Here is a 14784-nt window from a genome sequence, read left to right on the forward strand (position 1 = left end):
AATGAATCATGTGCTCAAACATGATATTGATAATAGACACAGCAGTTACTTAAATACATCACATGGAAAGACAGCCAACACATTAAGCACCCACTACGCTGAACTAGAAACCTCCAAAACAGGACAAATAGATTAACAGGGCCCCACCTTCTCTGATCTGAAGAGTTCCAAAGATGCTGTGGATTTGGACCTTAAACAGTAATTGAATGGACTAGGAATACAGATGATATAACCACAGGATACACATTCATGGTCAAATTAAACTTAGCTCATTCCTTATCCAAACACAAAGTCCTACCTGGTTGTTGCCCAAATCCATAGACGTTAGCTGCTCTGGACGTCTCTCAGAAATTATCACCTTTCCAGTCAGCCCGTTAGCTGCTAAAATCTGAGGAATGTTAATAAAAGGTTTAGCAGACTGAACCTGGTCACATCACAACTGGCAAGAAAGAACTGTCATCATTGACAAAACACTTTATGATGTCCTCAGAAAACAACACTGCTGGATTACTTTTGCAGTATAGTTATTACCCAGTAGGCTCACTATCGGACGGAAACATAGAACAGTACAGGCCCTTCGGCCCATAATGTTGTGCCGACCTATTATCTTACTCTAAGATCAACCACCCTACATTTTACTGTCATCCATGAGTCTATCCAAGAGTCACTTAAATATGTCCAATGTATCTGGCTCTACTACCACCGCTATCAGTGCATTCTATGCACCCACCACACTCTGTGTAAAGAACCTAGCTCTGACATCTCCCCATACCTTCTTCCAATTGCCTTAAAATTATGCCCCCTCATAAGTCTTTTCCACCCTGGAAAAAAGTCTCTGGCTATCCACTTTTATCTGTGCCTCTCATCATCTTGCACACCTCTATCAAATCACCTCTCATCCTTCTTTGTTCCAATGAGAAAAGCCCTAGCTCCCTCAACCTTTCTTCATATGACCTGCCCCTCCAGTCCAGGCAGCATCCTGGTAAACCTTCTCTGCACCCTCTCTAACGCTTCCACATCCTTCCTATAATGAGGTGGCCAGGACTGAACACAAAATATTTCAAGTATGGTCTGACCAGGGTTTTATAGAGCTGCAGCATAACCTCGTGGCTTAAACTCAATTCCCCTGCCAAAGAAACCCAACATACCATACACCTTTTTAAATAACCCCATCAACTTGGGTGGCAACTTTGAGAAATCTATGGATGTGGACCCCAAGATCCCTCTGTTCCTCCACAGTTCCAAGAATCCAGCCATTAACCCTGTATTCTGCATTCAAATTCGACCTTCCAAAATGAATCACTTCACACTTTTCCAGGTTGAATTCCATCTGGCACTTCTTTGCCCAGCTCTGCATCCTGTCAATGTACTGCTGCAACCTACAACATCCCTCCACACTATCCACATCTCCACCAACTTTCGTGTCATCGGCAAACTTGCTGACCCACCCTTCCACTTCCTCATCAAAGTCATTTATAAAGATCACAAAGAGCAAAGGTCCCAGAATAGATCCCTGTGGAAAACACTGATCACCTAGCTCCAGGCTGAATAATTTCCATCTACTACCATCCTGTGTCTTCTACTGGACAGCCAATTCTGTAGCCAGACAGCCAAACTTGCCTACATCCCGTGCTTCCTTACTTTCTGAATGAGCCTACCATAGGAAACCTTATCAAAGGCCTTGCCAAAATCCAAAAACCCACATCCACTGCTCTACTTCAATGTGTTTTGTTACATCCCCAAAGAATTCAGTGAGGCTTGTGAGACATGACCTGCGCCTCATAAAGCCATGCTGACTATTTCTAATCAAACTGTGCTTATCATAATCATAATGATAATCATAAATACTATGTCTCAGAATCCTCTCCAATAACTTGCCCATCACAGAAGTAAGACTGACTGGTCTATAATTCCCAGGATTATCCTTATTCCCTTGTTCAAGAAAGGGAATAGCATTTGCCACCCTCCAATCATCTGGTACTACTCCAGTGGACAGTGAGAATGCAAAGGTCATCAACAAAGGCACAGCAATCGCTTCCCGTAATAACCTTGGGTATGTCCTGTCTGGCCCAGGGGACTCATGTTTTTCAACATTTCTAGCACTCCTCCTTCCTAACATCAACCTATTCGAGCATATCAGCCTGGTTCACGGTGTCCTCACAGACTACAAGGTCCCTCTCACTGATGATACCAAAGCAAAGCATTCATCAAGAAAGATCCTATAAACAAGTAAGGATGAACAGCTAACAAGTACATTTCCGTGAAATAGGTTGATGATTAGCTACTTTTATTGAAAATTATTACAGGACTAGTCTTTATCGTCACTAATACCAAGTTAAGCTTCGATTTTAAAATTCTTATCCTTGTTTTAAAATCCTTCTATGGACATGTCCCTCGCTCTCTAAACCTCTCCAGCCAAACAACCTTCCAAAAAATCTGTATTCATCTAATTCTAGCTTCTGGAGCATCTCCGATCTAGTGGTAGCCATGTTGTACCTCTGACCTATGTTCTGGAAATACAGCCCCAAACCACTTTCTATTTCCTCCTTCAAGATGCACCTTAAAACTTACCTCACTAAGCTTATGGCTGGGTGCCCTAATATTACCTCATCAAGTTGAGAAAGAAAATGCTTTATAACTTCTCTGTAAAGCACCTGGGGCATTTTATTAAAGAACTATAAATACAAACTGTTGCAATCGCACCTCCAACATGGCACATTTGAAGATACAGCACCACATCAGTTACACTCATTGGTATGCTCAATTCAGGGGCAGGGATTGAATGCTTAAACTTCTGACTTAGAGATGAGACGATTACCCAAGCCCAGTGGCACTTCGTAAGAAACAGCAGCAGGAATAGGGACAGGACCGGTATGGTGCCCGGGAGGGAGCATTTGCTAGAGTGGTTGGGGACGGTTTAAAATAAATTGACAGGAGGATGGGAACTTATGCAAAGATTCAGAGGAAGGGGAATCAAAAACAGTAACAAATGACGGAAAGGGGGAATAAGAAAAGTGATAGGCAGAGGGAAAAAAGAGGCCAGAATCAAACAAGGCTACAGTAAAAACAAATGTGGGAATAGGGAAGGGTATATTAAAGAGATTAAAGAGGACTGTTTTCGGGAGTGGGTAAAAGACATGTAAAGATAGAACAAGAAAGTGTTTGAACTCATGTCGTGCCCCAGAGGGAGCAGGGTCTGCAAGTGGAAAACGGGATGCTGTAGCTGAGGCAACACTGCTGCAGGCCTGCAACAGAAATTTTGTGGGAATGTAGTGCTGTGTTGAAGTTGCAGGTGACTGGAAACTCTGGGTCATTTTTACCTCTTTTTGTAAGCTACAGTAGATATTACAGTATTTAGTTTGTCCAGTAAAGTTTATGATCAATAGTAAGTTTAAGCATGTTAATTGTAAAAGATATAAAAGGGCATTGCAACTGAATGGCAATGGGAGTGTTGTTGAAGACAGACACTAGCTAATAACTCGTGTGGCACATGTATTATTTCATATATCAACTCAAACTTGCACATTTTTCCAGGTTTTTCTGCAAGCATGCACAGACTGCTTAATTAGCTAAAGTCTAAGGGATAGGACTGAAAACTCTGCAATCATTAGAACTAAAATTCTTACTTTGTGATGGAGGTAATCTCACTGAAGCAGCAGCTGAAGGTAGTTAAGTCTAGGACTATTCCTTGAACTCCTGCAACAATATTGTGGGGCTGAACTTATTGGCCTCAAGCAACTACATCCATCTTCCTTTGTGCGAGGGATGACTATAATTTAACGTCTGGAATTCAGCCTACTTTGTCACAAATGTCAGCTTTAAGTACAAACTCACCTTCTCCATTACTCGTTTGGACATGGCAGAAATCTCCAGGCTATAAACCTACAAAACAATAAATTCATCAAGTAACAAGTTAGCAAATCGGTTTAGATATACCCTCATGTTTATAGTAAATGAGATTGTAGTTTGGTAAATTTTACAGTCACAACCAAACATCATCCGGTTTAGCACAAGGCTTGCCATGCATGAGAAATACCAGAATAACTTCATAAAGAGGCATATTGAGGCAAAAGATCAGATGAAAAAGGAAGCAGACACACTAACTGCACTCCAACTCACTGCAAGCAATTAGGGTTATTAAGTTCCACTATTCATTGGAGAAATCCCACTAACAATGTTAGTGTCACTACCCAATGTAGATAAATATCTGGCTCAACTATTTGGTGAACATTATAGGCTGTACTGATTTCTTACAGTAACTGAACATAAAACCATACCCTCTCCTTAGTTTTCCAAAAAAACTGGGAGCAAACAACTATGAAGCAGCTCAAACTCAATGGCCTGTTTCTGTCAAGTGTTGTGTTAGTTGGAAGCATCAAAAACTAAGCTTTTTCCCCTCATGCAAAGTGTTCCCAACGAGTGCAGCATAAATTGAGTGCTGACAGTAGTTCCTTTCGTTCCGTTTCTTCTCAAAGATAGGCCTGAACTTGCACTAGTAAAGTACCTCATTTTCAGCCCATCCATATCCCACTGCTTACTTACTGTAACCCAGGCTCCGGGGGTGAAGCAACAGATTTTGAATTCCTCACTTCACATTGTTTTAACAAGACAATATTGACTGAATCAATGTTTCACCAATAAGTCACCAATAAAATGAGGAATGACACATATCAATCTACTACCATGAACTACACTATAACAATTTGCCAGAGTTCCCATTCCACAGCTTAAACATCAAAAGCTGAAGGTTTGAGTTTTATCTTGACTAATAAGCTCACGAAGTACTGGCAGATGGTATTCTCAATTCCTACAATTTTCACCAGTCCAACCTGATGGTTAACATGTCTCCTAGAGTTCTGGTGTTCAACCTAGTGGCACTCTTTCAGCTCAGCTGCTATCAATGGGTGCTTTGAGCAGATCTGCTGCAGCTTGACGGATCTATCAGTTGTAAAGCAGTCTCTGTTTTCCATCAGCCAGGATAAAAAGTGCAGTCAGCAGACACTACAACCCTCCACAGCTCTCTCAGCCTGTTCACCATCAGAACGACCATGAGGTGCCCTGAGTCCTGTGGTCAAGTCAACTTTTCATAATTTTCTTGCATCTGTCAGAGCTGATACAATATAGAAACAGGGAGTCAAGAGCCTTTTTCAGCAAGCCATTCTAGTCCACCACGACAACCATGAACTATTTTAGCACCAACACCATTTATTTATGAATATATTTCACTTTAAACATCATTTCATTTAGAAGTGTACAGATTACTTTTTTCTTGATGACAAATGTCCTAAAGAGTCTACCTCTAGCTTATACATTGAGAAAATCTGACTTACTTCATGTTATTTATTTTGAAGCTTCACTTTCAAGTGCACAAAGGACATTAAGTGAGGACTCCTAGTTTTAGCACTACACCACACCAACAAACTTCAACAAAGCCCTATCAAACTGAGCATCAAATGGTTCAGCTGACTAAAACATTGAGTAGTGAGATATACAGGCTACAAAAGGTCCCAGGTTCAATGCTGTAAGTATTTCGTTAGCTAATGGCAGTCAGGGTAAGAGTCTGATAACTCCAGGAAAGGAAATCAGCCAAAAACCATAAGCAATTAATATTTATTGGAAACACTTGCAAGAATAAGATCCAATCCCCCATGCTACTTCTATGAACAAACAGCCTATGTTCACCATCTTCATTCACATAAAAACAACAGCTAAGTTATCAGAAGGATTCTCTCAAAAAGGTCAAGTGTTAATTCTACTTGAAAGAGGAGAAAAGAGGGAACAGGAAAGAATCAATTACTGCCAGGCAAATCATACTGACAAATTCAACCTCTAGCCTTCCTCTAAAATGACCATACCTGTGCAGCACCCAGCAAATAAGCAAAGAGAGACAGCAGACTTCCATCACTAATGGTGACACACACACTATCTGGTCTCACAACCTGTAGAAGGAGAGAAGAGACACCAGTAAGTGTGTAAACATCACATTCCCATAGTAATAAGAGGCCCTGATGGGTCCTTTCACAGCTGTCACTAATTATGGCATTCAGACCCCCTGCCCTAAAATGCATTCATCTAATTCATTTCCTACACTTAATTGTTCTGTTAAATTCAGTCAACAAAGCCAGCAGTTCACTACATTGACTAAACATTCTCTTATAATGGAAAGGAAGCATGGAATATCAAGAACTCTCTGAATATTTTCCTCGAAGAAACCAATGTGAAGGATCATTCTCCTCATGCTATGCAACATTAAAGGAGTGATACACCTGTAAGCTGTTGCAAAATCAAGCACAACGTCCCATGTTACACTTGTAGCCCAGCACTCAAAACACACAGGGGCTGTGGACATTAACGTCTGCAAATTGCTTGGGAAAATTCACTCATGGGGCAATCGATAGAAGAAAAGTAACTCATAGAAAAGATTGGAAGGGAAGAGACACCACCTTTTCAACAAATCACATGCTGGCTCTCCACCACATTTACTGCTGATGAAACTATCAGAACTAAAATTGGGAGAGGTGCAGCAAGCAGTGTAAATTGAGGGGATAACCAGGGCTGATCTGCAGTATCACAATGACCAATGGCAAGAAGTCATTGGCCAGCTGTCACTTTGCCACATGGAGCCAGAGATGGGTACATCCTTAATGGTAGGGGGGCGGGGGGGCTGCTACAAAGCATGGGGTGCAACACAGGGAGGCTGCAACAGAAGTAAGGAGACAAGGAAGCAACTGGGCTGGGATGGGAGACTCAGGGAAGCTGCCAGATATTGGGTGGAAGACATGGAGACTGTTCAGCTAGGGGTTAGAGACAGGGAGGGGCTGGCAGAAGGATAGAGTAAGATTTCAAAGGGTTGGTGATCAAGAAGATGACTGAAAAGAGGATGGTGAAAAAGAAATTGTCCAAAAGGTTAAAGGAGAGAGTCGGAGGCTGTAAAGATGCTGGGGCAAGGGAGTCTACGAAAGGAATGGAAGAAACATGCTGGATGTAAAAGAGTGAGAGGGGGAAGCTTTATAGTGTGGCAAAGAAATGGAGGCTGCAAAAAAAAACGAGAAAAAGGAACCGGCTCAAACCTGTTAACAAAGAAACACTTCACTAGGAACTAAGAAACCTTAAATTAATTAGCTATTTTATTACTTGAAATAATGTGGATTTCTAGCTTAAGGCTTAATATGCTCAGCTGTTGTGAAATGGGGAAAACGCCAGGGTGCTATTATGATGAACGCTGCGTCAGTTGTTGAATTTAAGTACGAGATTGAGATCCAAATTGCAGTAAAAAAGGGTAGTAACACCTGCTTAAAATATTCCAGTCTTGTGAATATTCAATGGAAATGCATAGCTTTGACATTACCATCTAAAAGATGTATTTCAGGTGATTTTTTTTGTTGACTGAATTGTGTATCAGTTATTTTGAAAAACATTTTTTTGTCGCCTGTGGTCTTGTGCTAATTTAATACTGTGGAAACATATTCTCCTTGCGTATCATGACTTCAAAGTTAATGGATAGTTAATAATTATTGAGAATATTGATGAATTCTTCTAACTCTACTTCTGTGCACGTGCAAATAACCCATATGTCAATATAAGTACAAAAGATAATATCTGTCCGCATCACCCAACAAAGGAATCTGAAGAATGAAAATTAAGTCTCGAAAACCAAAAATTAATATCAAGAAGTAGCCCTCAAGAAAATCTCAATTGGAGCCTTCAGAAAAAAGTTACCTGCTGCAGCTGCATTAAAAAAGTTGGATGGTTTAGCAGGGCTCAAATGGGGAAAAATAAATTCCTTCTACATCCCCACAGCCCGCGAAAGAAAATTGTTAAATTTTACTAAGTGACTCCAGAAACCACCTCATTTGCCTCTATAAAGAAAACAGGAGAGATCCAGATCTATGCTTCAGTGTACACGCTAGACATCATCTTCAAAGTTTCCCTGTCCAGCATGTTTCAATGAGGTCACAGCGACATACTGTCTTCTCAGGGCAACACTTTAATTATCCCTTTAACCCCTTACTATCAAAGTGCTAGTTACACTTTCCACCGCAGCTCAATTTTCTTCTGTTAATAATGTTGAATACTATAATATTTTTATGACATATTACCTGAAATACTGATAATATCATTGGCTAGAGGTTTGTATATCTTGAAGGTCTTGAAAAAAAAAAAATCACCAAATCACACCCAATCAACAATGGAGATTACCACTGACCACAAACTGGCATTAGCCAGTTTTAAAAAGTGGCTAAAACAGCAGGTCAGAGGATAGGACTCCCGTAGTATTCAACTTGCCTTTTGACTTCCCAAAGCCTTCTCCCAGAACCTTGTCCTCAAGCTAGGAGTGTGACAGAAGACTGTCCATTTGACTGCCTGAGTGGAGCTCCACCGAAAATCAAGAAGCCTGATATAATCCAGCCCACTTAATTGGGACCACATCCACATTCACACTCTCCACCACCCACAGTCAGTAGCTGTGCAGGAACAGGAGTAGGCCATCAGGCCCTCAAGCTTGATCCACCATTTAATGGGATCCTGGCTGATCTGTAGGCTAATTTCAATACCACCTCTTTGCTGAGCAAAAGTGTATCTCAGATCTAAAACTAAGAAGTAATCTAGGATTAACTGTTGTCTGTGGAAGAAAGGTCCAAACCTCTACCACCTTGTGTATGGAAAATTGCTTTCTAACAACTCTCCTGAATGATCTAGTCTTAATTCTAGCAGCATGTATCATGATGCACTGCAGAAATTCACTAAGGCTCCTTCAACAGCCTCTTCCAAATCCACAACCACTCCCATATAGGATGACAGGAGACGCATGGGAACAGCACCACCTGCGCATTTCTCTCCAAGTCACTCCCCATTCTAACCTGGAAATACATCACCATTCCTTTAAATGCGAGTGGGTCGTAGTTCTGGAATTCCATTCCCAATGGCATTATGGATGTACCTTCAGCACATGGACTGCAGCAGTTCAAAAAGGCACCACATAACCACCTCAGGGGCAATTACAGATGGGGAATAAACACTGGCACAGCCAACATCTGCAACCGTGTAGGAATTTTATTTTTAAAAAAAAAGCTGCTTGACTGGAATCATTGAATCTACATTACATTCCAAGAGAGAGATTGCACTGCCGATGTGGGTGCAAGAATATATTGGGTTTCAACATGGAGAGAACTTGCTATAGGTAAAACAGCCTTTGTCCTCTCTCACTTTCTCTAACATCCCTCCTATTGAAGCATGAAAGTTGACAAAATATCAGAAGACCTCAACCGCTACATGTGGTGGCTTTCCAATGGAGAATTGTAAATCTGCACCACTATCAACAAAGAAAAGGAAATGCAACCAGCCAAATTTATCAAAGAGAAAACCTCAGTGCCAGTAGCTTGTGGAAAAATGATTTTGACCAGAGAGCAGCATTTGAACAATCTGTGAATAATTCATTTTTCTGAATGTAACCATCACTTCAACAAAGTATTTTTAAGATAACACTCTGCAGTTTTACGATTTTCTTCTAGACTTGGAATGGTTTTGTGTATAAGAGATGGGTGGGTGGACATGTTTGCACATTTCAAACCTTTGTTTGTTACCGTTACTTCCCTCATTTTATTGTTTGCAATAAACAAACTCTTTATTTGTTAATTTAAGGAACATGGCTGACTTGTTTCTGTTACTAAGTTGCATATGATCTAATATGTATACATTACATATATAACTGGCATAAGTCATATCCAAGTCTGAAATCTGGCTTGATAGATCATGCTTTTGTTTTCATTTACCAAGGTAGTCTTTCACTGAGAAACCAGCGTGGAATGTTGCAGATTTAGTTTTAACAAAAAAACCTTGTTACACAAAAAATGAAGATAAAGTAAAATAAACCAAGCTACTTGCATATGACACAATTTGAAAGGTAAAATACAATCCTATCCATTTTAAATCACTTTACAGTACTCAGAGAGAGCTCCCTTCTCTATTACAGCTATTAATACAATATAACTGTTCTTTCCAATTCCCAGTTTTGGAAGCTTGATGGCTTTTATCTTTATTAATCATAAACATAAGCTTGAACTTTCTCAGTCATAAATCTCTCTCTTCACAGTTAGAACAAAACACTTCTTGTCCGAAACTTACAAACTAAGTCCTTGTGCTGAGCTGGCCTATATCCTAACTGTTCTAAAACAACTCCTTTCTCTAGGAGAAACTGCTTCTGACATCAACCTTCAGTTAGGACTTCAGATTAATTGAAGCTAAAAGCTTTCCAAGCTATAGGTTTATCATATAAACAAAACAAAACAAAAAATCTTGATTCTTCTGAACTGGAAGCAAATAAATGTATTTCAATGTTTGCTGTCAGATTGTAAAACTCATAATTCAAACAAAATCCCATTATCACCATTCCAGGAATTCGCTCATATTGATTTAAAACAAAATCACGGCACCAAAAATACTGACAAGCCAAACAATAAACCCCTGCACACACAGAAACCAAAACCCATAGATCATTAGTTCAAAATCCAAATTCTAAAAATATCAAATCACACACCTTCCAATACAGTGGGATATGAACATGAATGCATTCACCTCTCCTAAGTGCATTGTAATAATATTAAATTTATGTTATGAAGTATTTCATTATTGGTTTGCAACTTAGCTCACATTATGATTATTGACAGCTACACCTCTAATTTCTACTTGTGTTATGTTTCTTAACCTTATACATTTTAAATGTTTAACAGTTCCTTCTCTCAAGGTCTCTCTCAAATTAGTTACCTTCCACGAAACTCATCTTTGTACCTTGAGATAATCAATCATAATGCTTTCCATTCATGTCAAATTACTCTAACTTAGCAACTTTGTTTATTGATTCCAACATTAACTACTGCTGTTGTGAAATATTCTGAAGTACTCACTGCTTTCAAGGCCTTGATGTATGCCTCATTCCTTTGCTGGTCATTTAGTTCTCCAAAGCGCTGTCTGTTACACATGAGATGAGCCTGGCATGAGCAGAGGGGGCGCTCACTCAGTAGATCAGGACCACATGTAACACTGCAAAGCACAAAATTAAAAAACAGGTGGTGAACAGAAACATTACTTCTTAGCTTTTCCACTGAGATTTTCCCAGTCATATAACATTTCCAGAGAAGATATAAGAAACACACAAGTGAGGGTAACCAGACAGAATGCAGTGTGTTTGCAAATGTAAGATGAGAGCGCACATTGTTCATGCACAATAAAGATATGGATAGTATACTGTTTACACACAAGACATTGTGTATACACAGACTAGTGTTCACACTTCAACTCAGTCTGAATATCAATGGGCAGAATGGAAGTTGGGAAACAAACCACCAATAGTCAAGAAAAAGGGGGAAGAGAATAAAAAAACAATGATTTATGGAGCAATTAGCGAGACATCAAGCAAGTGCTGGAATCTATTAAGGAAATCTTGCCAATGCACACAAAATCATAAAATCAGAGAAAATCAACACGGTTCTATTTGTTTGATGTTGTAGAAAGTGTGTTTGCTAGAGCTAACATGTACGTTCCCATCCCCCACTGAAGGAGGGAGCAAGGACAAAAACAAAAATGGTAGCAAATTGAATAAGAGATTGGCCGAGAAACCAAGGAGAAAATTCAAACAGGGCTATTGAGAAAAATAAGAGTGACACAATCCATGGTAAAAAGACAAGCTTAGAAGCTTTGTGTCTAATGCGCAGAACTTTTGCAATAAAGTGGATGAACTAATCATGCAGGTAGGTGTAAACAAGTGCAATATCATTGGGATTACAGAGACATGGCTGCAGAGTGAACAAGGATGGGAACTGGATGTCCCAGGATATTCAGTATTTAGGAAGAACAAGGAAAAAGGAAAAGGTAGTAGAGTAGCACTGAATTAACATAGTGAGAAAGGATATTAGCTCTGACAATGGGGAGTCTGTATCGGTAGAGTTGAGAAATACCAAGGGGCAAAAAACATTTGTCGGTGTCATACAGACTCCCAAATGGCAGTGAAATTGAGAATGGCATTAAACAGGAAATCAAGATGCATGGAATAAGAGAATATCAGTGATCATGGGTGATTTTAATCTGCACATAGATTGGGCAAATCAAATTAGCCACAATGCCATACAGGAGGAATTCCTGGAAAGTACACAGGATGGTTTTCTTGACCGATATGTGGAGGAACCAACCAGAGAGCAGGCCATCTTAGACTGGCGACTGTGTAATGAGAAGGGAATCATTGCCAATCTAGCTGTGCGAGACCCCTTGGGGAAGAGCGACCATAACATGACAGAAATTTTTTTGATCAAGATGCAGTGAGGTAGTTGATTTGTAGACTAGATTGCTGAATCTTAATAAAGGAAAATTTGAAGATATGAGGTATGAGTTCGTCTTGATAAATTAGGGAGAGTAACTTAAAGGGATGACAGTGGATAGGCAATGGCAAACATTCAAGGAAGGCATGGGGGAACGGCAACAACTGTTTATTCCTGTGTGGCACAAAAGCAGAACGGGCAAGAGGGCCAATCTATGGCTTATAAAGGAAATTAGAGATAGTATCTGATCCAAGGAAGAAGTATACAGATCAATATTAGTAGAGAAATGGTGCTGGGAAAATTGATCCGACTGAAGCCGATAAATTCCCAGGGCCTGATCATCAACATCCCAGAGTACTTAAGGGAGTGGCTCTAGAAATAATGGATGCATTGGTTGTCATCTTCTAGGAGTCTACAGATTGGAGGGTAGTTAATGTCACTCCAATATTCAAAAAGGAAGACAGAGAGAAAACAGGGAATTATCGACCAGCAAGCTTAACATCGGTAGTGGGGAAAATTCTCAATTCCAGTATCAAGAACTTTTATAGTAAAGCATTTAGAAAGCAGTGCAGACAGAGCCAGCATGGATTTTGAAGGGGAAATCACGCTCGAGAAATCTGTTGGGATTCTACAAAGATAATACTAGTCGAGTAGACAAGAGGGAGCCAGTAGATGTGGTTTATTTGACTTTCAGAAAGTGTTTGACAAAGTCCTGAAAAAGAGATTATTGTGCAAGAATAAAGCACGTGGCATTTGGGGATATGTTTTGAGATGGATAGAAAACTAGTTGGCAGAGAGAAAACAAAGAGTAGGAATTACTGAGTCCTTTTCAAATTGGCAGGCAGTGGCTAGTGAGGTGCCACAGGGATCGGTGCTGGGACCCTAGCTATTTACAATACATATTAACGATTTGGATGATGGAACAAAATATAAGATCTCAAAGTTTGCAAATGATACCAAGTTGGGTGGGAGGGTGAACGTGACAAGGATGCAGACATCCTTCAGCATGATCTGAACAGATTCAGTGAGTGGAAAAATCAATGGCAGATGCAGTATAATTTTGATAAATGTGAGGTTATTCACTTTGGTAGCAAAAATAAGAAGGCAGATTACTATCTGAATGGCATAAGTTGGGAGAAGGAAATATGCAGTGGGACCTGGGTATCCTTATGCACCATTCCCTGAAGGTAAGCATGCAGATGCAGCAGGCGGTAAAGGCGGCAAATGGTATGCTGGCCTTCATTGCGAGAAGTTTCAAGTACAGGAGCAGGGATGTGTTTTTGCAGTTATACAGGGTTTTGGTGAGGCCACACCTATAATATCATGCATAGTTTTGGTCTCCTTTTGAGGAAGGATACTCTTGCTCTTGAGGGAGTGCAGCAAAGGTTTACCAGGCTGATTCCGGGGATGGCAGGACTGACATTTGAGGACAGATTGACTACGGTTAGGATTGTTTTCAGTGGAGTTCAGACGAATGAGGGGCAGATCTCATATAGCCTTTTAAAATTCTAACAGGACTAGACAGAGTAGATATTTCCAATGGTGAACATATCCAGTACCAGCAGAATTCAGAATTCAATATAGTCACAGAATTCAGGATAGACCATTTAGGATGGAGATGAGGAGACATTTTTTCACCAGAAGAACGGTGAGCCTGTGGATTTCATGACCACAGGAAATAGATGATGCCAAAACATTGAATACATTCAAGAGGCAGCTAGATACAGCACTTGGGACAAATGGGATCAAAAGATTATGGGGAGAAAGCAGGATTAGGCTACTGAGTTGGACGATCAGCCATGATCATGATGAATGGAGGAGCAGGCTCGAAGGGCCAAATGGCCGCCTCCTGCTCCTGTCTTCCATGTTTCTATGTGACAAGTAAAACTTTTGTTTTATAATTGCAACTAATACGGTAGACAAAGGAGGAAAGTGGATGCAATACAGCCTGATTTCCAAAAGGCAATCATTAAAGCATTACACAAGGTATTACTCAAGACAAGGGTTCACAGAAGTTGGGTAATGTATTAACCTGGATAGAGGACTGGTTAATGAAATGAGCCAAGTGGACAAAAATGAGGCATTTTGAAGTCAGCAGGCAGTTACTGACGGAGAGCTACATGTATCAGTGCTTGAACTTCAGCAATTTACAATCTATATTCATGCCTTACACTTACAGTATCTAACTTTATTTATAATACAAAATTAGGTGGAAATGAGAGCCATGAGAAGGACACAGGCTGCAACTCAATATAGACAGATTTAGTATGCATGCAAAATTATGGAAAATGGTGTAAAATGTGGGAAAATGTGAGGTTATTCATTTTCATACCAAGAATTGAAAAGCTGTTTTTTTTTTAAAAATTATGACATTCCTAAATACTGCGAGAGACTTGAATATGCTCAAAAGATAGCACGTAAGTATAGCAAGCAATTATAAAGGCAAATGGCATGTTTTATTGAACGGAGAGTA

At 40.0% G+C, this 14784-nt stretch overlaps 1 protein-coding gene across 2 annotated transcripts in view; it reads right to left on the minus strand.

Moving 5' to 3' along the window:
* prmt7 (protein arginine methyltransferase 7) overlaps window positions 1-14784 on the minus strand; it is a 43080-nt gene that overhangs the window by 14256 nt on the left and 14040 nt on the right. For both annotated transcript variants that reach the window (XM_048546413.2, XM_048546416.2), the window contains 4 exons: window positions 10905-11040; window positions 5856-5939; window positions 3835-3882; window positions 299-388 (listed from right to left, as the gene is read on the minus strand). In XM_048546413.2, coding sequence (XP_048402370.1) covers window positions 299-388; window positions 3835-3882; window positions 5856-5939; window positions 10905-11040 — 358 coding nt within the window. The remainder of the gene's footprint in view (window positions 1-298; window positions 389-3834; window positions 3883-5855; window positions 5940-10904; window positions 11041-14784) is intronic.

The sequence above is a fragment of the Stegostoma tigrinum genome, chromosome 16 (assembly GCF_030684315.1).
Source record: "Stegostoma tigrinum isolate sSteTig4 chromosome 16, sSteTig4.hap1, whole genome shotgun sequence".
NCBI lineage: Eukaryota > Metazoa > Chordata > Chondrichthyes > Orectolobiformes > Stegostomatidae > Stegostoma > Stegostoma tigrinum.